This window comes from Phaenicophaeus curvirostris, chromosome 1 (genome assembly GCF_032191515.1).
Source record: "Phaenicophaeus curvirostris isolate KB17595 chromosome 1, BPBGC_Pcur_1.0, whole genome shotgun sequence".
Taxonomy (NCBI): Eukaryota; Metazoa; Chordata; class Aves; order Cuculiformes; family Cuculidae; genus Phaenicophaeus; species Phaenicophaeus curvirostris.
In genome coordinates, this window is record NC_091392.1 from 204,023,468 (window position 1) to 204,047,789 (window position 24,322).

At 44.3% G+C, this 24,322-nt stretch overlaps 1 protein-coding gene across 1 annotated transcript; it reads left to right on the top strand.

The window, feature by feature from the left end:
- The first annotated feature begins 12,288 nt into the window (after positions 1-12,288).
- LOC138716681 (vitelline membrane outer layer protein 1-like) lies at positions 12,289-14,336 on the top strand. Its single transcript, XM_069849849.1, has 3 exons — positions 12,289-12,459; positions 13,122-13,216; positions 13,941-14,336. Exons 1-3 carry the CDS (start codon positions 12,289-12,291, stop codon positions 14,245-14,247), a joined length of 573 nt encoding a protein of 190 aa, XP_069705950.1. The 3' UTR covers positions 14,248-14,336.
- The last annotated feature ends 9,986 nt before the right edge of the window (positions 14,337-24,322 follow it).

The following is a 24,322-nucleotide window of genomic DNA, read 5'->3' on the forward strand; positions in this document are numbered from 1 at the left end:
TTGTATGCCTGAAACCCTGAAATATAGTGAAGGAAATCCGGCAGTTAGTGAATGGGATTTGGTTTTAGTCCATGTACCTCATCATCTGGACTATTACATGAAGAAATGTCACTCACCAATTTCACAAGAGACACTAATGTTTGTGGAGCCCTTGGCTACCTTGGTGAAGAACACTACGCAAAACCCCAAAGCAAATAGCTGGACTTTTCCAGATCAGGGTTTTAACAGAGTGCAAACAATAAATAGATCATACCCCAAACACCTATCATTGTTTGTAGGCAGTGACCATGTCTTGGTCCTGACATTTATGACAAGAGATGAGGCAATAGATGGAGGCTTAGGTCAATGTGTTTGCAGAGTTGAAGCCAAGCAGATGACAGGTTCAAACCCATAGAAGAAATACCTATTCATAACTCAGAAGGAACAGCTTTCATGATTCAGATGTCCTCTGAAATACACCTAGGTAGAGGATACTTCAAGTTAATATGTGCCTGACCGGCATTTCTCCTGTAGTTATCTGTTCCTGACAAAGACACCAATAGCTCACCAGAAAGGTTGCTGATCGTGCATGATTTATCTTCTGGTTAGTCCAGATCCTCCCATATGGTGTGAATCCAGACCCCTAAACAAAGCTGTTGGGTCCGGACCATTGTGGTTCACACCATTTTGTGACAAATAACTGAAACATTGTCATGATCGGGGCTGCCTCTCCGGTCAGCAATCTACTGGTCAGTGGAGAGAGCCTTGGGACTGTGATTTGAAAGATGTCAACTGAAGGTCTGAGCAAGCTCAAGTACAGCAAAGCCCTTTAGCACTTGCTGAACTTTAAGAATATAAATGAAGCCCAGAAGATTAATTCTGTGCTTAAAGGCCTTACTGGTTCAATATACCTTGCAGCATCAATTCCAGAGGTGGATGGTTCACTGTAGATAACAGGGTCTGTTTCACAGTAAATTCTTTGTTTCAGTACAATTGTTTGTGAACAACTGGGATTGAGAAAACTTTTGCTTAAGTTGTCAAATCAGTGGAAATTTCTGGGCTGCAGTGGCCAGAGGTAAATCTCCATGGTAACTCCCAATGTCCATCAAGTATTTCTGCCGTGCTCCAGAGTGGAGTCATAGAATTATAGAATCACCAGGTTGGAAAAGACCCATTGGATCATTGAGTCCAACCATTCCTATCAAATACTAAACCATGTTCCTCAGCACCTCGTCCACTTGTCCCTTAAACGGGGGAAGAGGATTGTAATTCCACATGAAAGTTTTCTGTAAGAACATAGTCTGTCTCCCATGAGTCTCCATACTAAGGTCATAGTCTCAAAGTTCTTTGTCAAAACATGCAGTGAGTAGAGACCATGGTGTTTCCTGGCTCTAGGCACAAGCCAGGGTGTAATCTGCTCTGTTTATGAGCATGCATCTCAGAGTGGTGCCTAAATCTATTATCACCTCAATCACTTTAAAAGATACAAAATTTTGACACAAGGAGAATGTTCTTTACATTTATTAAAAACTTCTAGGCATTTTGATGTCAGAGTCATGCCCTCTCCTTTCTTTTTATCCTCTCCTTCCCCTTGGCTTAATTTATATTAGTAAAGTCTTCTTTTAAAACAAAGGTGCACAGTTCCTTTCCTCCTTCTTCCCTCCCCCAACCCTGAGCAGACCTCAATCTGCTCTTTTTGGCTTGGCATTACTAAGCTAGCACATACATCCACCTTGCCACTGCAGGCACGGCCAATATGCACCCACAGCACACGCTGCCTTTTTCACAGGGAAGTTAAAGAACAAGGAAAGGAACTAGGGAGGATGGTCAAGATCCACCAATAAGAGTCTGAGGAAGGTGGCGTCAGTGATAAGAGCAGTTGTAAGGTCCCATCTTGCTGCAGGGCACACTCTGGGACTGAAGAGCCCTTGCTGGCATAGCTGTTGGCACTGAACAGCTTTCCACATTCAAGTTGTGGTGACTGGTACTCCTTGGTATTAATCGATCTGCATCCCAGTGCAGAATAAGCTGTATTTGGAGGCGGTCTGTCTCCAAGTGAACCACATGGTTTTTACAGGAGCAGAAAGCTCAAGTATGCAACAGTGTGCATGCAGTATATCCAGCCAGTGGAGTAGGACTTACAGACTAGGAGAAGTCTGTCTAGAAAGCTGCCTGGAGGAGAAAGACCTGGGGGTGTTGGTTGACAGCGACTGAACATGAGCCAGCAGTGGCCCAGGTGGCCAAGAAGGCCAATGGCATCTGGGCTTGAATCAGAAACAGCGTGACCAGCAGGTCCAGGGAGGTTATCCTCCCTCTGTACTCGGCACTGGTGAGACCGCTCCTCGAATCCTGTGTTCAGTTCTGGGCCCCTCACCACAAGAAGGATGTTGAGGCTCTGGAATGAGTCCAGAGAAGAGCAACAAAGCTGGTGAAGGGGCTGGAGAACAGGCCTTATGAGGAGCGTCTGAGAGAGCTGGGGGTGTTTAGCCTGGAGAAGAGGATTCTGAGGGGAGACCTCATTGCTCTCTACAACTACCTGAAGGGAGGTTGTGGAGAGGAGGGTGCTGGCCTCTTCTCCCAAGTGACAGGGGACAGAATGAGAGGGAATGGCCTCAAGCTCCACCAGGGGAGGTTTAGGCTGGACATTAGGAAAAAATTCTTCACGGAAAGGGTCATTGGGCACTGGAACAGGCTGCCCAGGGAGGTGGTTGGCTCGATGATCCGGTGGGTCTTTTCCAACTTGGTGATTCTATGATTCTATGACTCTGGTGGATCATGGGGATGGATCACTTTCACCATGCTGGACATATCACAACACACACGTTCAGGGAACAGAACTGCCTTGTGGCTGTGCTTAAGGCTAAGACTGAGATCTTCTCCCAAAGCATTTTCAGAATAAGTTGCTAGAGTTTTCATACGTGAAGAGATCTTTACTTGAAGATGGAGTAATAGATTTGCGGTGAGTGTAAATTGACATTTGGTCTCTGGCTGTCAGTAAATCTGCACTATGGGAATGTCTGTCTCTATTTTTTGTTAATTTGCAATTTGAATCAATGGTAAAAAATGTCAAAAGCCCAATCCAATTCTAGAAGCGTATATCTAGATATGTTACACGGGAGACTGTTCTCAGACTGGAATTACTCAATATTTTTACTAATGAATTGCACAGTCAATAGTTTGCTTATTAGATTTATAGATGGCATCAACCTGGGAGATGCTGAAGACACTAGAGGATGGAGATAGAGTTTAAAATAAGCACAGGTGCAAAGTGTTAAACTGACATGAGAACAGCTACCTTCAAAGAGAGTTCAGTGAGAGGGACTGGTGAAATGCAGTTCTACAGGAAGAGAGATGCTGGTCCCACTCTTGCTAACTAATTGGGCCTTTTAACTAAATAAACAAGTAGAGAGCGTCCATCTTTCCAGTACTATGCTGCAATGGCAAGGTCTCTGTTGACATGCTGTTCAAAACAGGTGCGACCAGCTGAGCACAGTCCAGAAGAGATCAGCAAAAATCATGAGAGGTCTGGAAAATAGTATGCAGGGTCAAACCTTGAGAAATAGTAAAGTCCCAGTGCCAAATGAGACAACGTCTTGATTTCTGTTGTCAACTGATGATGCCATGTATCCTGAGCAGAAATAACTGAGTTGTCTGCTATGGCCTTATCTGCAGGTCCCAACTGCTCTCTTCATAGCTTCCCTCCACCTCCATCCGGCACATCTGGGCTGCAGATCTGGCTCTCCATCCCCTGCTGCCCTTGCACAATCCTGCCTGAGCAGATACTCCAACTTTTTCAGCTTCTGTTCTCTGTCCTTTATGCATGAACTTTCTTTCCTGCTGATTATGGTCCCTACCACAACCTTGAAGAAAAGAAATGAATGTCTTTGTGTAAAGAGCGTAATCAATCATGAGACACGAGCAAAACAATTTCTTCATTATTAGCCATGGTCTCTGCTTGTTTCTTCTCAACTGGTTTCTTAAGAATTTTGATTTGCTTACTGACCATCCTACGCAGGTGGAAATCACAAGACAAGTGGACTTTTCATGTGGTTTTGGTTCTTTTGGGCATGGTGGACAGCAAGGAATACTGAAATTAGTTTTGTGTAAAGCAAAAGGGCAGGGATCCTCTGTAGCAATTCTGAATGTGGTGGATCATAATGTAAGTATGTGACAGTAGTGTCAGACTGTGGTAAAAATGGCAGGAATTGTACTCAAATGCATAAACAAAAGTGCAACCTTCCAGCTATGCTTCTCCTCAGCATTTTTCTTAGTCTTAGCTGTAGTATTTGGTACAGTTCTGGATGATGAAATTCAAGGAGCCTGTGGATCTACTGATCAAAAAAAAAAAATCTCAAAACGAATCACATAAAACATGAGATCTAAAAAAAATATGGAAGTAGTACAATTGAAAGAATTGGTATTCTTTAGTATCTATAAGAAAGGATGGAAAGAGGATCCAGGCCAACCTTGGTCCTGGGAAAGGTTGTAGAGCACATCAGCTTGAGTTCCATCACATGGCACATGCAGGATAACCAGGTGGTCAGGCTCAGTCAGAATGGGTTTAGGAAAGACAGGTCCTGGATGACTGACCTGATCTCCTTCTATAAAAAGGTGACCTGCTTAGTAGATCAGGGAAAACCTGTGGATGTTATCTACCTAGACTCTAGTGAAGCTTTTTACACCATTTCCCACAGCATTCTGAAAAAAACTTGCTGCATATGACTTGGATGGGCATACTCTTTGTTGGGTAGAAAACTGACTATATGTCCAGGTCCAGACAGTTGTGGTTCAGGGATCTGAACAGGCTGGACTGCTGGGCAGAGTCCAATGGCATGAGGTTTAACAAGGCCAAATTCCGGGTCCTGCACTTGGGGCACAACAACCCTGTGCAGTGCTACAGACTAGGAGAAGTCTGTCTAGAAAGGTGCCTGGAGGAGAGGGACCTGGGGGTGTTGGTTGACAGCGACTGAACATGAGCCAGCAGTGTGCCCAGGTGGCCAAGAAGGCCAATGGCATCTTGGCTTGTATCAGAAACGGCGTGACCAGCAGGTGCAGGGAGGTTATTCTCCCTCTGTACTCGGCACTGGTGAGACTGCTCCATGAATCCTGTGTTCAGTTCTGGGCCCCTCACCACAAGGATGTTGAGGCTCTGGAGCGAGTCCAGAGAAGAGCAACAAAGCTGGTGAAGGGGCTGGAGAACAGGCCTTATGAGGAACGGCTGAGAGAGCTGGGGTTGTTTAGCCTGGAGAAGAGGAGGCTGAGGGGAGACCTCATTGCTCTCTACAACTACCTGAAAGGAGGTTGTGGAGAGGAGGGTGCTGGCCTCTTCTCCCAAGTGACAGGGGACAGGACAAGAGGGAATGGCCTCAAGCTCTGCCAGGGGAGGTTTAGGCTGGACATTAGGAAAGAATTTTTCACATAAAGGGTCATTGGGCACTGGCGGAGGCTGCCCAGGGAGGTGGTTGATTCACCTTCCCTGGAGGTGTTTAAGGCATGGATGGATGAGGTGCTGAGGGGCATGGTTTAGTGTTTGATAGGAATGGTTGGACTCAATGATCCGGTGGGTCTCTTCCAACCTGGTTATTCTATTATTCTATGATTCTATGATTCTATGATTCTATGAATGGTGTTAAATCCAGTTGGTGGCCATTCTCAAATGGTGTTACCCAGGGATCAGTTTTGGGGCTGGTTTTGTTTAATATCTTTTTCAGTGGTCTGGACATGGGGTTTGAGTGCTCCTTCAGTGAGTTTGCAAATGACATGAAATTGAATGAGAGTGTTGACCGGCTTGAGGTGAGTGAGGCTCTGCAGAGGGATCTGGAGAAGCTGAATTGATTTGCTGAGGCCAATTGTGTGGGGTTCAAAAAGGCCAAGTGTCAGGTCCTGCACTTGGGCCACAACAACCCCATGCAACACTACAGGACTGGGGATGAATGGCTGGAAAGCTGCCTGGTGGAAAAGTACCTGGGTGTGTTGGTTGACAGCTGGATGAATATGAGCTGTCAGTGTGCTCAGGTGACCAAGAAGGCCAATAGCATCTTGGCTTGTATCAGAAATTGTGTGGTCAGCAGGACTAGGGAAGTGATCATCCCCCTATATCTGGAACTGGTGAGGCCACAACTTAAACCCTGTTTTCAATTTTGGGCCTCTCACTACAAGAAAAACAAAGTGCTGGAGTGTGTCCAGAGAAGGGTAACAAAGCTGGTGAAGAATCTGGAACACAAGTCTTATGAGGTGCAGCTGAGGAAATGGGAGCTGTTTAGTTTGGAGAAAAGGAAGCTGATGGGAGACCTTTTCACTCTTTACAATTACCTGAAAGGAGATTGTAGCAAGGTGGGTGTTGGTCTCTTCTCCCAAGTCATGACTGATAGGACAAGATGAAATGGCCCCACGTTGTGCCAGGGGAGGTTTAGATTGAATATTAAGAAAAACTACTTCACCAAAAGGTTTGTTAAGCATTGGAACAGGCTGCCCAGGGAAGTAGTTGAGTCACCATCCCAGAAGGTATTTAAAAGGTGCGTGGGCGTGGTTCTTAAGGACATGGTTTAATGGCAAACTTGGCAGTGTTAGGTTTATGGTTGGATTCAATGATTTTAGAGGTTTTTTCCAATCTAAACAATTCAGTGATTCTGTAAATCACCTACGTGTCCAAGGAAAAGTATTATATGAAAGTTGGAGGTCACAGACAGGTGGTAAACAGCTTGAAAATAAGTTCACAAGAGGAGAACCTCCTCCAAGGGGAGATCTTCTTTACATCCCATCACTGATGCAAAACTTTCTCCTCCTACATCAGAGAAACAGCTATACTTAGTCTGTTGTTTGCTGTAAAGCGTCTTTCTCTACTCATGCATCTAGAAAACCCTGGCTCTTGTCTCACTTCTGACGTCTCTCACTTGCATTTTTCCTGCTATTCTCTTTTCTATTAATCTGAGTCAATTTAGCAAATGAGAAAATGAGGACCAGACAGCACATAATTTGATTACTCATGTTCTCTTAAAATTTGCCCATATTACTGAAAACTAATTCTAATTCAGCATCACTGGTTTTAGCCTACTAAAGCCTAAAAAAGCGACTGAAGTCCTAAGACTCATCCAGATGGGGATCATGCCTCCTGTAGTCAGTAGAGATGAATGGGTATTTTTAGGGACATGTTCATGTGAAGGTATCTGTTTCTCCCTGTTGTCGTCATATTGTCTCTCTTTGCAGCTCTAAAGGGAGCCCACAGGGATTATTTCTAGCGGAGGCATCCACACTGTAGATGTTTACGTCCATTGAGAATCCCACATCTTATTTCTAAATAAGGCAACTCTTTTCTTATTCGTAATTTCATAGAGCAGAATAGATTCTTTGTTGCTCTTTCATGTTTCTTTGGCAACAGGTCTGATTTGGCAATAGGGCTTGCTGATGTACTGTTTCCATGAGGTACTCTGTTCTTTTGCAGGATTCAGTTATCTGTGTAGTGTCTCATCATCCTCCCAAGCTGCAGGTGAAGGAGGTTTGACAGAGCCTTGTTGTATGATTTACATCTTATTCATATCTAATTGCAATGGTCAGCTTGGACACTAAAGCTGCTGAGGGACATGGCTACTGAGAGCTGATGGGTGGCAACCAATACCTTGGTAAGAGAGTGGGAAGAGTATAAAGTCTAGCAAAAACATACAATCATCCAGTAAAAACCATCCCTCTGTACATATTTTCTTCTTTGGTAGATGCTATCTACCTCCACTACCCTGCTGAGTTCCTGGGGACTTGCTGCTTTTGACCCTCCCTACAACTCACTCAAAACACATCATTGATATTATCTTCATAGGAATTTATGCTGCCTTGGTGTTCCTGTCAAAATCTCTCTTCACAGAATCATAGAATCATAGAATCATAGAATAACCAGGTTGGAAGAGACCCAGCGGATCATCGAGTCCAACCATTCCTATCAAACACTAAACCATGACCCTTAGTACCTCGTCCACCCGTGCCTTAAACACCTCCAGGGAAGGTGAATCAACCCCCTCCCTGGGCAGCCTGTTCCAGTGCCCAATGACCCTTTCTGTGAAAAATTCCTTCCTAATGTCCAGCCTAAATCTCCCCTGGTGGAGCTTGAGGCCATTCCCTCTTGTCCTGTCCCCTGTCACTTGGGAGAAGAGGCCAGCACCCTCCTCTCTACAACCTCCTTTCAGGTAGTTGTAGAGAGCAATGAGGTCTCCCCTCAGCCTCCTCTTCTCCAGGCTAAACAACCCCAGCTCTCTTAGCCGCTCCTCATAAGGCCTGTTCTCCAGCCCCCTCACCAGCTTTGTTGCTCTTCTCTGGACTCGCTCCAGAGCCTCAACATCCTTCTTATGGTGAGGGGCCCAGAACTGAACACAGGATTCGAGGAGCGGTCTCACCAGTGCCGAGTACAGAGGGAGGATAACCTCCCTGGACCTGCTGGTCACACTGTTTCTGATACAAGCCAAGATGCCATTGGCCTTCTTGGCCACCTGGGCCACTGCTGGCTCATGTTCAGTCGCTGTCAACCAACACCCCCAGGTCCCTCTCCTCCAGGCAGCTTTCTAGACAGACTTCTCCCAGTCTGCAGCACTGCATAGGGTTGTTGTGCCCCAAGTGCAGGACCCGGCATTTGGCCTTGTTAAACCTCATGCCATTGGACTCTGCCCAGCGGTCCAGCCTGTTCAGATCCCTTTGCAGAGCCTCCCGACCCTCCAGCAGATCGACACTTCCACCCAGCTTAGTGTCGTCCGCAAACTTGCTAAGGGAGCACTCGATGCCTTCATCCAGGTCATTGATAAAGTCATTGAACAGGGCTGGACCCAGCACTGAACCCTGGGGAACCCCACTTGTCACTGGCCTCCAGCTGGATTTCACACCATTTCCCACCACTCTCTGGGCCCGGCCGTCCAACCAGTTTTCCACCCAGGAGAGTGTGCGCCTGTCCAGGCCAGAGGCTGACAGTTTCTCAAGCAGAATGCTGTGAGAAACTGTGTCAAAGGCTTTACTGAAGTCCAGGAAGATACATCCACAGCCTTCCCCTCATCCAGCAGCCGAGTCACTAATTTGAAAAGTCATGGCAGTCATGGAGGAAGGGTAACATTGTGCCCATTTCTGAAAAGGGTAGGAAAGATGACCCTGAGAACTACTGACCTGTCGGCCTCACCTCTGTGCCTGGGAAGATCATGGAACAGATCCTCCGAGAAGCTGTGCTAAAGCACATGGAGGACAGGGAGGTGATTAATGGCAGCCAGCACGGCTTCACCAGGGGCAAATTCTGTATGACCAGCTTAGTAGCTTTCTGTGATGGGGCAACTGCAGCAGTGGACATGGGTAAACCAACAGATGGGATCTATGTGGACTTCAGTAAATCGTTTGACACAGTTCCCCCACAACATCCTCCTCTCTAAATTGGAGAAATATGGATTTGATGGGTGGATGGCATGGTGGATAAGAAACTGATTGGAGGGTTGTATTCAAAGAGTAGTGGTCAATGGCTCAAAGTCCAGATGGAGATCTGTGACAAGTGTTGACCCTCAGGGGTCCATACTGGGACTGTTGTTGTTTGGTATCTTCATCAATGATATTGACAGTGAGACTGAGTGCAGCCTCAGCAAGTTTGCAGATGACACCAAGCTGTGTGGTGCAGTTGCCACACCAGAAGGACGTGCCCCTCTATTCCTCTCTTGTGAGACCTTATCTGGAGTATTGTGCCCAGTTCTGGAATCCTCAACATAAGAAGGATATAGAGCTGTTGGAATGAGTCCAGAGGAGGGTTACAAAGATAATCAGAGGGCTGGAGCACCTTCCCTACGAGGACAGGCTGAGACAGTTGGGGTTGTTCAGCCAGGACAGGAGAAGGCTCTGAGGACAACTTTTAACAACCTTCCAGTGCCTGAAAGGAGCATACAAGAAAGGTGGAGAGGGACTATTCATAAAGGCTTGTGGTGATAGGACAATGGAGAATGGGTATAAAATGGAGAGGGGTAGATTTAGACCAGACATGAGGAAGAATTTCTTCACCATGAGAGTGGTGAGACACTGGCACAGGTTGCCCAGAGAAGTTGTGGCTGCCCCATCCCTGGAGGTGTTTAAGGCCAGGTTGGATGGGACCTTGGGTAACCTGATCTAGTGGGATGTCCCTGCCCATGGCAGGGGAGTTGGAACTAGGTGATCTTTAAGGTCCCTTCCTTAAGGTCCAACTCTAACTATGCTATGATTCTAGGATTCTATGACTATGAGAAAATGAGAATATGAGAAAGACAACACATAACAGTGTCAAATAAAGTTTGTATTCCTAAGTGGGTGGTATTTTCAAGGGGAAAAAAAAGAAATAAATTCATTTTCAAGAGCTGCTAATGTATCATTTTTTCAATAACACCATAAAGTAAACTGTGCATGCATGGTATATGTGTAATTTTTTTTTACACATTCTGTACAGATAGTAAAAATATAGCATCAAAATAATAATTTTATAAAACTTAATACACTAATTAATATTAATCTGTTTATTTTAAAATTTTAGAAGTACCTATAAAAGATGAAAAGTTGTGGCATGAATTGCATGCCCCTCTGCTTGGAAAAATAATTGTATTCAGCTGGATGAATAATGAGAGTATGAAATAACCTGTATCATAATCGGTTTGCTATCAGGTTTGTTAACTAAATTTATCAGCTTTTAAATTTTCTTTAAAACTGTGTTCTGACATTATTTCTAGGATACTAAAATACAGGAGTGGAGGTAATAAAGTAGTGTACATTTGACAGTAAGTGGTTTGGATCTTACCATTGTAGGATTTTTTTTTAAATTTTGATATTTCAGATAAGCTGATCTTAGAAAAATGCATCACTACTGCCTAAGGTGAAGTGGCCAAGGGCGATGGCTTTTGTCCAGCAAAGCAGAAATGAATGTGAGGATCCTGCTTCTTCTTTTGTGATGTTAACACCAGGTCACAGCTGTTTCTTTCTGACTCCTTCTGCTCCCTTACATTCATGTGCAGCCAAGGGCAGGTCTGGGTGTCCCTGGCTGGCAGCATGTGACCCTTCCTGAGCAAGCACACCTGGCTCACCAGCTGTAGTTGCATAGTCCTTGTAGGGGAAAAGATATTTCCTCTGGGCTTTCACACCCCCTTGGATATGAAAATCCTGGTTTCAAAAGGAAAACAGGCTGTGCTTCTGTCATAAGTTGTGTTCTTTTGGTGCCTTCCACCCAAAAGGCTTCCAATTGTCTCCATCTGCAGATGTTGCCACCTGTACAGAGCACTGATAAGCAGAATGGGAGTACAGAGCCACAGGTGGGAAAGGCAACATCACCTCTTAATGGGACAGGATCTGAGGGAGTAGAGAAGAGATGGGAAGAGAAACCTAGAAGAGGGAAAATCTTTGTTTTCTGATAGTTCAAGATTTGGCACCAGATCTTGCTACAAAATCCTAGGGCTCAAGATTCTTTCCTAAATTATATTCTCCTCTTTGCCTCTAGAACAGAGAAACAGCTTCTACCAGCCCCTGCAATAAGGGCTCTAGGGAACATTGGTTATGTGTATGTTAAGAGGATCTCAGCACCAGGGTTTCAAATTCATCTCTTCTTTCACTGAGGCATCCTCAAATACTATGTGCTTAAGGTCAGTATCACCTTTCTGGAAAATCTGCCTTCCACCAGCCCCAACCAATAGCTTTTATTTCAGTTATCCATGAGAATTACTGTGGGCATCCTGACATGTCTGATTTCATTTAAGCTTTTCAGAAAGCAAAGCAAAATGTTTTTTATTGAGTTAAAAATGACAGTGTAAAAAAGACATTGAAACCATAAATAACCTACACATATGTCAAGCTCACCAGGAATCAATTGAATGGAGGGTGCTGGAAAACGCAGGGCTTGAGTTTATTTATACTTTGTTCCAGACCAGTTCTCTTGTGGTTTTTTTGTACAGTTTGACCTGGCCTGCTAGACATCCAGCAATAACTAAAATGGTGATGACAGTTTTCCTCAAAAGGCAAACATCCCCATGGCAAAATATCTGCTAGAATTGATATTAAGCCTCTGCCACGAGCACAGCAAAGAGCACAGAGATCTTGCTATAGCCCTTCAGTGGTGGTGGATACACCTGCAGCTACAACCTCTGGTGCACATTGGCTGTTGAACTCCCAGGAGAGTTCCTCATGGGCGCTCTGAGCAGGTCAGCAAGCACTGTGTCACTGCCTGGGTGGCAACTATTGTTCCTAGGGTGTTTGTCAAAGGACTGGTGGGGAAAGGCAGACTGCTCTGGCAGGGTATAAATTCCTCTGTCCATAAACCAGCTCTTCTTCAGCAGGTGCAGAGTGCAAGAGATGAAGTTCCTCGTGCCAGCTACACTCCTCCTGCTCCTCTCCCTCTGCATCCTGTGCACAGCGGGGCGTGAATACGTCTCCGTCCTCACCGTGCCCAACGGAGGCCACTGGGGCAAGTGGGGGACTCGGCAATTTTGTCGCTATGGCTATGCCAATGGATTTGCCCTGAAGGTAAAATTCTCTCTGTTTTCCACCACCTCCCGCCCCTGTGTCCTGTTCTACAGCTCTCCACCTCCCAGGAGGTTCTTCTTTAGAGTCTGAGGACTTTTGCAGAGTTTTTCCTCTATCTGAGTACGGTACTCTCTACATAAATATGTATCTTCTGGAAAATTTAGTCCAGAGAATGTTGCCAAAGCAGTAACACCAGTAAAGAATAAAATGATTTTTTTTATTCTTTCAGGACAGGAGTTCTCCTATTAGATACAGCAGGAGCAGAGCTACTGCCAGAATTGGTTTGCTTTCAATCTAGATAGAGAGGCACTGACAGATGCACCATCTGCACGTGGCTGATGTTGCTGCGAGAAGCTGTGTCAGTGCCAAAATCTGCTGCTGGGGTCAGGAAGAGAGACAAAGTCCTCCAGTGTCTCTCCTGGATCTCAGGGTGTCTACTTTATATGTTGGGTCCGAAACAGAAAACAGAGAGGAACAGGTTACAAGGGTTCTGTAGGTGTGTTACAGTTTCCCAGTGACAGACATCTTTTCCCATGTGCTTCCCAAGATATTTCCTCTTTCTCATTGCAGGAAGGAGTTAGGGCTGTTTGTGACTGGCACTTAAAGGACTTTTCCCTCTCCCCCTTGCCTTCACTTCTGTCTCTGTGTGACCTCTACTGCAGGTGGAGCCATCCGGGTTTGGAAGAGATGACACAGCTCTGAACGGCATACGCCTGCGATGTCAAGATGACTCAATCATCGAGTCCTCGGTGGGGAAGTAAGTAACAGCGTGGTTTCTCCTTTGTTTGTCAGGCACCAGCTCACAAAATATCCATTCATGTCACCATTTGTAGGGATCTCTTCTCTGACTTGCTTTGTCAAGCAAGTGACGGAGTACAGAAGTAAGTTAAAACAGGTGGTCTGTGGTTTTGTTCATTCATTTTTAGGGTAATTAAACACAATTACTTCACATTACTGCCTTCTGTTTGCTCTTGAAGTTTCTGCAGAGCACTGTGAACAACCTAAGTGTACTCCCAAGGCTGGAGTCCTTCTTGGAAATATGCAACTTGGGGCAGATGTAGGGAATGGGATTTCTAACCATACTTTGAAGTGAACAGCACTGCACCTCCAGGCAGCAGAGTGCCTCTCCCTGCTGCCCAGTGTGCTCTTGTCAGTTAGGTCAAGGATTCATCACAAAACATATTCTCAAGCTCTCCTTGGAGTTTTCACCAGAAATACAACTCTCCAGACTCAGACTTCCTGCTGTTTTTCCTGGTGGTTTTTTTTTTTTCTGATGAGATAGCAATAAAGAGAAAAGTACACCCTTGGAATGGAAGAGAATGTGAAATGTGAAAATGTGAAAATAAGGGGCCCCAAATTGCAGCAGGACATTGTGCTGGTCGCTGCTGGAAGGCAGTGTGGTAAGGAGAAGGAGCACTTAGAAGTGATTTGCAGAGCACAGACATTACTCCATATACTTTCTTTTTAATTTTTTTTTTCAGGTGGGGTACCTGGACCAGCTACCAGATTTGCCCTAAAGGTCACTTGATCTCCTTCTCTCTGAGAACAGAGGAGTCCCAAGGAGAAGGTGATGACACAGCAGCCAACAACATCCAGTTCAGATGCTTAGATGAAACTGTGCTAATAGGTGATGGGCTATCGTGGGGAACATTTGGCTCATGGAGCAAAAGCTGCAACATATGTGGCCTTCAGACCAAGGTGGAGCACCCACAGGGGTTTGGAGATGACACAGCGCTCAACAATGTGAGGTTCTTCTGCTGTAAACAAGCACTTACTCCATCTTCGTGACTGCCTATACATTCCATATCCCACAGCAAATGAAACATCAATAAAGCATGGCTCTAGCTTTATATTAGGACATGCCTTTGAAGTTTTGACCTCTTGCCATACCAGCCAATGCCTTGCATGACGGTTTAATTTACAGCTGCCACTATGCTAGCTAAGCCTCCTATAGTTACTGAAGTGTACTATATTCATAAGAATCATCACATCATGTAACTGCTGGTATAACACTGTGAAAATGCCCAATCTCTGACAATTGCTCTGAGATGAGGAACAGAGTTCTCAACTATTTTTTTTTCTGAATGATAAGTTTCTTTGAGGTTTTCTCTGCCCATTTCTCCCTTGTTTGAAATAATATTTGACCTGTGGATGTGATAGAGAGGGAAGAATGTGTATTGGTTTGAGTCTACTTGAGGTTTCTGATCAAAGAGAAAATGACCAGTGGGATGAAACAGAAATTTGAGTGGGCTCATGAGAAGCAGCGAAGGTTTGCAATCTTTGCCCAAACTTAACTTTAATTGCCTCAAGACTTGTGCATCTTTTTTCCAAGCAATCTGTTAGCTTATATCGGAGCTCCTGCCTTTGGGAAGGATGGTTAGAAAGTGCTTGCATTAAACATTCACCTAAGCGTGGCTATGATACCAGCTGGGTGGGCTCTAGCTCCCCAAATCTCCCTTGTTGCTGTTTTGTAGTGTCCTCCACTGCTTCACACAGTTGTTAATGCAAAGCTCATTTTCATGGGACTTTTTTTCATTTGTTGCCTTTGGGATCCATGCAGTAAATAGAATGGGGAGAATGTGAAGTAAAAATAAACTCTACGTCATTCACCCGTTTCTTTTATGCTCCAATTTGCAGGATAAGCTTGATGTTATTACCTTGTCCTGATGTGCTAGATGTAAAATGTATTTTTGATTTGGGAGAAAGCATGCCTGGCATTATTATTGTGCCCTAATGTCTATGTCACTGGACCTTTCTAGCAAGAGTTCAAGCAGACTTATTGACTCTTGTTGAGTCACCTTCCCTGGAGGTGTTTAAGGGATGGTGGACGAGGCGCTGAGGGGCATGGTTTAGTGTTTGATAGGAATGGTTGGACTCGATGATCCAGTGGGTCTCTTCCAACCTGGTTATTCTATGATTCTATGATTCTATGATTCTTTTTTTGGCAAAGCCAACAGCACTCATTGAATATTTGGTGTTTGGTAATGTTCTCCAATGCTCACCTTTGGAGTGCACAGCAGTTTCTCACAATGCTTGTGTCATTTTGCCTCCTAGTCTCCATTTTTGGCAACACAGGAATTTTCCAAGCCGTAGGTGATAAGCAGAGAAGCCAGACATACAGAACTCAAGATTGATTGCCTCATCTGTAACCAGGCAGAGAATAAAACATTTATCTTGCCTTGGTCTGTGTTGTACAAGGTATTGCTTTCCATCTTCTGCTTCTTGAGGCACTGCTGGAGTAAACTGATACATCTCCAACAACATTATTTAAAGTTACTTCAAGTGAAACACTTTTCAAATTTTCAGTGGTGCAAGAAGAAATCTTAGAAAGATTCTTGGATTTAAATGATTTTATTTCCAAAAATTTAACATGAAACACTGCAGCCAGGCTTTCTGCTCTCAGTTTGCATGGTTGTGATTTATTTAACCTCAGGATCTGATTTATTTCTTAACCTTTTAAGCTGGGTGGTTTTTTATAATTTGGTATTTGTTTAGGTGATCCTCTGCTTTCTGTCCTACTCTTGACTGCAGATATTTTAAGCTGCATCTGTTTTATTTTTTTTAAATAAATGTTTATTTTGCAAAACCAGCCCAGTCAGCACTTGAAATTCAGGGAGTTATTAGCTTCAAGGAAGCATTTTGTAACTTTCCTTTCCATTTAGGATATTCCAAAAAAAAAAATAATCCTTATTTGTCATGTATTCATATCACTGTAAACATTCAAATCCCTCAGCTCAAGTACTTACTAGCAAAAAAACCCAGCAGCCCCAAAGTAATGACCTTCTTCCAATAATTTGAGCTAAACTAAATTAAAACTGAATTCTGATGCTGTAACAGTTAACTGTGTCCACACAGAAAATTAGTCTCCAAAATGACTGTTCAAATCCCACACAGGGACATTTGTTAATTTGCATCTAGTTGCTTGACTTCTGTTTCAGAGGAGCCCACCAGAGGAGCCCACCAGAAGGTAGATTTTGTGATGGGAGTCTGTTACAGACCACCCAACCAAGGAGAAGCAGCTGATGAGCTCTTCTATAAACAGCTGGGGTTAATCTCTAGATCGATGCCTCTCGTTCTGGTGGGAGACTTCAATCTGCCTGATATCTGCTGGGTGTACAACACAGCAGAAAGGAAGCAGTCTAGGAGGTTCCTGGAGTGCGTGGGAGATAACTTCCTTGCACAGTTGGTGAATGAACCAACCAGGGAAGGTGCCCTCCTGGACCTCCTGTTGGTGAACAGAGAAGGCCTTGTAGGGGATGTGGCGGTAGGTGGACGCCTAGGACTAAGCGACCATGAGATTATAAAATTTTCTGTTCTAGGTGAAGTGAAGAGGGTGGTTAGCAAGACGGTAACATTAAATTTCCAGAGGGCAGACTTTGATCTCTTCAGCAGGCTGGTTGGTGAAGTCTCATGGGAGACAGTACTCAAGGGCAAGGGAGCCCAGGAGGGCTGGGAGCTCTTCAAAGGGGTGGTCCTAGCAGCTCAGGAGAAAGCCATCCCCGTGGTCCGGAAAAAAAGCCGGCAGGGGAGAAAGCCAGCTTGGTTGAATAGAGAGATCTTGAGGGATATCAAGAAGAAAAGAAATGTTTATGGCCTCTGGAAGAAGGGACAGGCCTCTTGGGTGGACTACAGGAGGGAAGTGAGATTGTGTAGGGAAAAAATCAGAAGGGCTAAGGCTCAGCTAGAAATTGGATTGGCCAAGTCAGTGAAAGATAACAAAAAATCTTTCTACAAATATATAAATAATAAAAGGAGGACTAGGGAGACCATACAGTCCCTATTGGACACAGAAGGGACAACAGTAACAGGGGATGAGGAAAAGGCTGACGTACTTAATGCCTTCTTTGCCTCAGTCTTTAGTCGTAAGGAGGGTCGTTCCGCCTGTGTACAAACCCAGGAGCTAGAGGAGCATAATGAGGCTCCCATGATCCAAGAGGAGGTGGTCAGAGCCTTGCTAGCCCGACTGGACAGTCACAAGTCTATGGGGCCGGACGGGATTCACCCTAGGGTACTGAAGGAGCTGGCGGATGTGCTGGCCAAACCCCTTTCCATCATCTTCCAACAGTCCTGGAAGACTGGGGAAGTCCCACTGGACTGGAGGCTGGCTGATGTTGTGCCCATCTACAAAAAGGGCCGCAGGGAGGACCCAGGAAACTACAGGCCTGTCAGTCTGACCTCAGTGCCAGGGAAAGTCATGGAACAGGTGATCTTGAGTGCTATCATGAAGCACATGCAAGAGAACCGGGTGATCAGGCCCAGTCAACATGGGTTCACAAAAGGCAGGTCTTGCCAGACTAACCTGATCGCCTTCTATGACAAAGTGACCCGGCTACTGGATGAGGGAAAGGCTGTGGATGTGGTCTTCCTGGACTTCAGCAAAGCCTTTGACACAGTTTCTGACAGCATTCTGCTTGAGAAACTGTCAGCCTCTGGGCTGGACAGGCGCACACTCTCCTGGGTGGAAAACTGGTTGGATGGCCGGGCCCAGAGAGTGGTGGGAAATGGTGTGAAATCCAGCTGGAGGCCAGTGACAAGTGGGGTTCCCCAGGGCTCAGTGCTGGGTCCAGCCCTGTTCAATGTCTTCATCAATGACCTGGATGAAGGCATCGAATGCACCCTTAGCAAGTTTGCGGACGACACTAAGCTGGGTGGAAGTGTCGATCTGCTGGAGGGTCGGGAGGCTCTGCAAAGGGATCTGAACAGGCTGGACCGCTGGGCAGAGTCCAATGGCATGAGGTTTAACAAGGCCAAATGCCGGGTCCTTCACTTGGGGCACAACAACCCTATGCAGTGCTACAGACTGGGAGAAGTCTGTCTAGAAAGCTGCCTGGAGGAGAGGGACCTGGGGGTGTTGGTTGACAGTGACTGAATATGAGCCAGCAGTGTGCCCAGGTGGCCAAGAAGGCCAATGGCATCTTGGCTTGTATCAGAAACGGCGTGACCAGCAGGTCCAGGGAGGTTATCCTCCCTCTGTACTCGGCACTGGTGAGACCGCTCCTCGAATACTGTGTTCAGTTCTGGGCCCCTCACCACAAGAAGGATGTTGAGGCTCTGGAGAGAGTCCAGAGAAGAGCAACAAAGCTGGTGAAAGGGCTGGAGAACAGGCCTTATGAGGAGCGGCTGAGAGAGCTGGGGTTGTTTAGCCTGGAGAAGAGGAGGCTGAGGGGAGACCTCATTGCTCTCTACAACTACCTGAAAGGACGTTGTAGAGAGGAGGGTGCTGGCCTCTTCTCCCAAGTGACAGGGGACAGGACAAGAGGGAATGGCCTCAAGCTCCGCCAGGGGAGGTTTAGGCTAGACGTTAGGAAAAATTTCTTTACAGAAAGGGTCATTGGGCACTGGAACAGGCTGCCCAGGGAGGTGGTTGAGTCACCTTCCCTGGAGGTGTTTAAGGCACGGGTGGACGAGGTGCTGAGGGATATGGTTTAGTGTTTGGTAGGAACGGTTGGACTCGGTGATCCGGTGGGTCTCTTCCAACCTGGTTATTCTGTGATTCTGTGATTCTGTGATTCTGTTTTCTTATAAGATAGGGATTGTCTCATTTTGCAAATTGATCATCCAGTGTAATTAGTGAGGACCTAAAAATAAAAATAGCTGCACTTATCTAAACAAAACAAACTTCATTCAATGAAAGTGAACAAGAATCATGGTGACATTATCTGCACCATCTTTCAAAGCCTGGGGAATTCCTTTGCTCTGGCAGAGGCAGCTCTATGCACTTCACCAAAGTCTTAGAGGGACAACTATGTGTCACCTTCCACGAGAACATGTAGGACAAGCAAAAATCCTCAAGTATTTTATACGTATGATGTGTGTCACTAGCACATAAGGCAATATGACATTTCAAGCGCATTTTTTTTTTTTTCTGCATGTAAGCAAGTTGCGTATCTTGGAAAAACATGCTGTGAGAATCTAAGTTGTGTGTGCAGCCAGCTTTGTGTAGGGAAAGAGGTTTGTTAGCTTCTCTGTTTTCTAGGTAGAGCTAGTTTCTGAGAGACTTAATTCTTGGAATGACTGTTAACAATGAGTTGAAGTACCTAAAAGAAGGAATTACTCTTTTTTTTTCTTGAGTGATTCATTCAAGAAGCAGTGCCTGTTTTCTTAAGTGTTTGTAGATGTGCATGCAGATAATTGAAATACTTGAACTTTGTATAGCATATTTCTTTTGCAGAGGGTTGGCCAAGCTGGAAGACTCTGAAAGACATCTACTTCTTCTCTGCAATTGAATGATTCAGTTAAATTTTGAGGCTGCATTGGGGGAAGAATTAGTCGCATCATCAGTAAAACTGACCTTTTATGCTTCTGTCTTGTGCCGAGTGTAATACAGCTTTGTATCAGTGTGTGAAGAGATGCTTTAAATGAGACCTGTTCTAAGAAATGTTTGGAAAACAGTACTGCCTTGTCTTCTTGTATTTTCTCATGTATTTATTAGTAACTCCAAAATTGAATGAGGATTTTTTTTTTCATCTGAAAGCTGATGAAATACTTCCAGGGAGGCTTCCTCTGGTGGTCTGCTTGCATGGTTCAAATAAAGAAAACATGCAGTGGAACTGCAATTTAGAAGCTCAAGCTGAGAGGTCTCAGCCATGGACTGCGGTAATTGAAGAGGCGTTTGGGCTGAAGGAATAAAACTCTTTGACTGAAATGAAATTATAAAATAGTCAGCAAAGTGTGCTGGATCTATTGTGGATGAAACTGTGTGTAGCTGAAAACTGTGAGTAGCTACAGCCACATTACTTTCAAAAGGCTTACTTAGGAGTCAGGAACACGTTGCCAAAGAACAGCCTGCCAGATCCTGTGGAAGGACAATGGAGCCACTGGCGAGACCAAGGACCAAGCAAGGAATATCTCTGCATTTACTGATAATGTGGCAGTTTTGGGGTTGCAGCATGAGCAGACTTGGGGAAGGCAAAGAGGATCTTTCCACACATTGTGCACATGTGGCACAGCTCCCAGGGAGGTCAGCAGAAGCGACAAGTCTGGAGCTTTCCAGAAGTAATTTTAAAAAGCCAATTCTATTGAATAAGACTGAATCAGGTCCAGAACAATCCTGCTGCTTATGTTGCTCAGGTGAAACCAGCTTTGAGACTGCTTCTAGAAAGTATCGCAGAATCACTAGGTTGGAAAAGACCTCCAGGATCATCAAGTCCAAGCATTCCTATCAACCACTAAACCACGTCCCTGAGCACCTCATCCATTCGTCTTTTAAATACTTTCAGGGGTGGCAACTTAACCACCTCCCTGCGCAGCCTGGTCCAGTGCCCAATGACCCTTTCTGTGAAAAATTTTTTCCTGATATCCAGTCTGAACTTCCCCTGGTACAGCTTGAGGCCATTTCCCCTTGTCCTATCACCTGTCACTTGGGAGAAGAGGCCAGCTCCTTCCTACCTACAACCTCCTTTCAGGTAGTTGTAGAGAGCAAAAAGCAAGTACGCCTTAAAAATCTTAGACTTTATGGTTGCATTGTTTCTGCTGCATGAAGAGAACAAATATTGCATTTATCATAGATTTTCTAAAGCTTAAGTTACTAGTTTTCATAAGATGCAGAGGAAGCATTTGAGATGTTTTAGCTACATATGATTGTTAATGCTATACACAATGGAGATGTGCACCGTACAGCATACGCTCAATACGTCATAGTTACCTTTGGTAGCCCTTAAAGCTAATCCTAATTAACTAGCGTTATCGCCAGTGAGAAAAAAACCTCAAATAATCTGTTTTACAATATTCTGAGTATAATTATTTAGAAATGTTGCTACAGAAAGTGAGCAGAAGAGAATATTAACCTCTATGGGTCATGAAAGAGTAGGGACTTGGAGAGGTAATGCATGAAGGATTGAATTCTGGATTCAGTCTTCACCCACAACACCGAGCCTATGGGTACGCCCTTGTCACATAGGGCTGTATATTTATGGTGTTGTGCTCAAATTCTAACTTTTTGTTTGAGTTATTGCATGGTTTGTAGTTTCCTATTTTGTCTCATCTCTGTAGAAATGAAGCCTACCTGAGGCAGTGCAGGCTCGAGCAACTGATGTTAGAAACTCTTGTCCTGGCAGGAAGAGGAGGCAGAAGCCACCTCCCTGACCCAGTGAAAACTGGGGAGACTGAATGAGCCAAGAGATCCCAGGAGAAGTGCTGTCTGGCAGTTCAGAAGCACAACAGCAAAGTGGCAACTCCAGATACATAGAAACCATATTTCTCTTGAGCAAGTAAGATGGGACATTTCATAGAGAGCTTTTCTTTTAGTCTCTTTCTTGTGCTTTCCATATCCTACTGGGACAGAACCCAGTAGACCTCAGTCACCTCATAGTACCTTGCAACACAAAATGACCCTCTACATCTCGCTGAAGCTTGATGGCTGTTGCAACAATTCCACTAGTTTGATGACATTTGGCTGCACTAACAACTGGGCCTCTCCAGCAAAGAGTAACAACTATTTTTGATGGCTCAAACACAGTTCTGTGACAGCGATGGAATAGTTGTAGTTCAGTGCACTTATTTATGAACATAAACCATCACAATGGACACACATGGCCTCTTTAGTGGCTGTGTAGCAGAAAAGATGAGTGAAGGTGCTGCAAGAACGCTTGCATGATTTTATTAACTAAGTCCGAGGAAAACACTATTTTCAGGGGAAACAAGACAGTATGAGAAGTCAGGTTGCTTTAAACAGGTCTGGGACATCCCCTTTGTGTTTCTGCTGTTGTCTTTATCAGGGGGAGCATTCTGCATCTGTTTTGTGAATGACTTAGAAGTGCATTGACAAAAATGTAAGTGACTGGTCTTGTTAAAATATATAAAGAGCCATAAGTATCCTAAAGGACAATGTCTCTCCATGCTATCAAAAATATTTAAACCTATTGCACTTTTTCAAGTAAAATGAGTAGATTAAAAAGTTAATCCCCCAATCTGATGTTATGTTTAGAATGCCTTTCAATCCTTGCTTATCCCTCCATCAATTTTCTTCATCTCAGTGAACTTTTTATGGTGAGATAACCAGAAGTAATTTAGACAGCAACTTTCCTTCTCAGCTTTTGCTGATATTGTGATTATCAAATAGGACCAGATCTATTATCTCTGGTTTATTGTTATAGCATCCATAGCATGGCTGCCAGTGCTGTCAAAGGGAGAACATGAAACATATTCTAAAAGTTGATTGAAAAACTTCTCTTCTGAGGAGCAAAGACAAAAATAAATTCTGACTCCTGCCTGCTATGGTGTTTGTGTTTCACTGCAACAGCAGCTTCTGTGTGCTTACTAGGAAGAACAGTGTCAAGAGGACAAAACTCTTAATTTCATAGGAGACTTTTGTCTCATGAAAAGTAGTAGCTAAGTGAAGAAAATACCACTTCTGTTTCTAGGTGTTTGCAAACAAACAGCTGGAACACTTCAGTATTTTGTGAAAAAACATAACTGTTTCTCCTCAGAGTCACACCAGAGTGAGCGAAGTTATGTGTAAAATAGGGGACAAGTGACAAAGACATAAACTTAGAAAATCATTACTGTGTGATCTACCTCATGAAAAATTTCCTTCCTTCTAGCCAAATGACTCCAACTTTCCTTGGGAGATTGTAACACCTGTGCTATGGTGTTAAGTAGTTATTCAGCAGCACCTGCTGAGTCTCACTCCTATTAAAGATATAAGAAATCTGCTGGTGTCCTCCCAGGCTTTAAAACCCAGTTGAAAGTTTATCAATGAATTATCTTGGAGGTGACTCACCTTGGATGAGATTCAGTGTCGCTCTCCTGGTTGTTAAACAGGCTTTTATATAAGTGTTATGGTTTCCATAGAAACGTAACTAAATCTTTCCTCCAGCATAATCCCAGAGGCTTTCACAGACTTGGAAAATATGCAGTGAATAGTCAAATCATTTTTTATGCTGACAAAAAGAATGCCACAGTTGTCACCCAGTCAAGTTCCTCACATGGGGCAAAATAGGTTTAAATCCCACATTGCAGAATTGCCTTGCAGCATTCAGACATTTTCTGGAGTTCCATTTCCCTGCAAGCCCAGGTTTATAAATCTCACATGAAATTTAGAGAACTGTGTAAGCTATAGATGGGAACGACTTTACTCGTTTGTCTTCCCAAAGCATGTTGATGAGTGCAAAATGCATGAGAACAAAAATAATAATTAAGCTGATGATCTCTTCCCTAGGTCTATGCTGTGCATTTGCTAGTGTACTTCATGTCTACTTTTAAATATTCTCCTTAATCATCGGGCCTCCCATCATGTAACAGGGATTTGCCAGGCAGAAAGGTTTCCTCAGCCTCGTGTCCTTCTGTGCGATTTCACTTCTGTTCTCTTAGTGGTTTAGGATGCAGTTTGTTTTTCTAGGTCACAGCTGAAGATATTTCTTGATATTGAGTGATAACAGATATGGGGCTGATCTGTACTAATTGTTTAGTAGCTTGTGGACATTTTAATGCTATAAACTACAAGAGAGCCAAGCAATAAGCTTAATCACAAGGACCAGACTGTTAGCTCCTCTTTGGTTGAGATTTCCCATCCACCTCTATATTTGGCCTTTTAGGTTTTTTTTCACTGTTATAGACATGGATAATGTAAAGGAGGTTTGGGACTGTTTGTAGCCTGCATGTTTCGTTCCTGCAGTGCTAAGATGTGCTGATTTCATGGCAGCTGAATAGCCAATAGAAAGAAAACCAAGAATGCTCAAGGTCTTTACTGTCTTTGCTTCCTTGTGATACCAAGGTATTAGGAAAGGTCCTTTATACACTGTTTCCCAATTCTCTACCTCCTCAGTTAGGTTTTCTTTTCTTCTCTTGCTTTATGTCACTACAAAGTTAAAGAAGATTCCTATATAATATTTCCCAACATTGCTAACACAGTGTACAGAAGACT

Bases quoted from the DNA above. Each gene is read 5' to 3' on its own strand.
- LOC138716681 (XM_069849849.1), top strand. From the start codon at position 12,289: ATGAAGTTCCTCGTGCCAGCTACACTCCTCCTGCTCCTCTCCCTCTGC. The intron at 12,460-13,121 runs GTAAAATTCTCT...CCTCTACTGCAG, and splicing joins CCAATGGATTTGCCCTGAAG to GTGGAGCCATCCGGGTTTGG. The intron at 13,217-13,940 runs GTAAGTAACAGC...TTTTTTTTTCAG, and splicing joins ATCGAGTCCTCGGTGGGGAA to GTGGGGTACCTGGACCAGCT.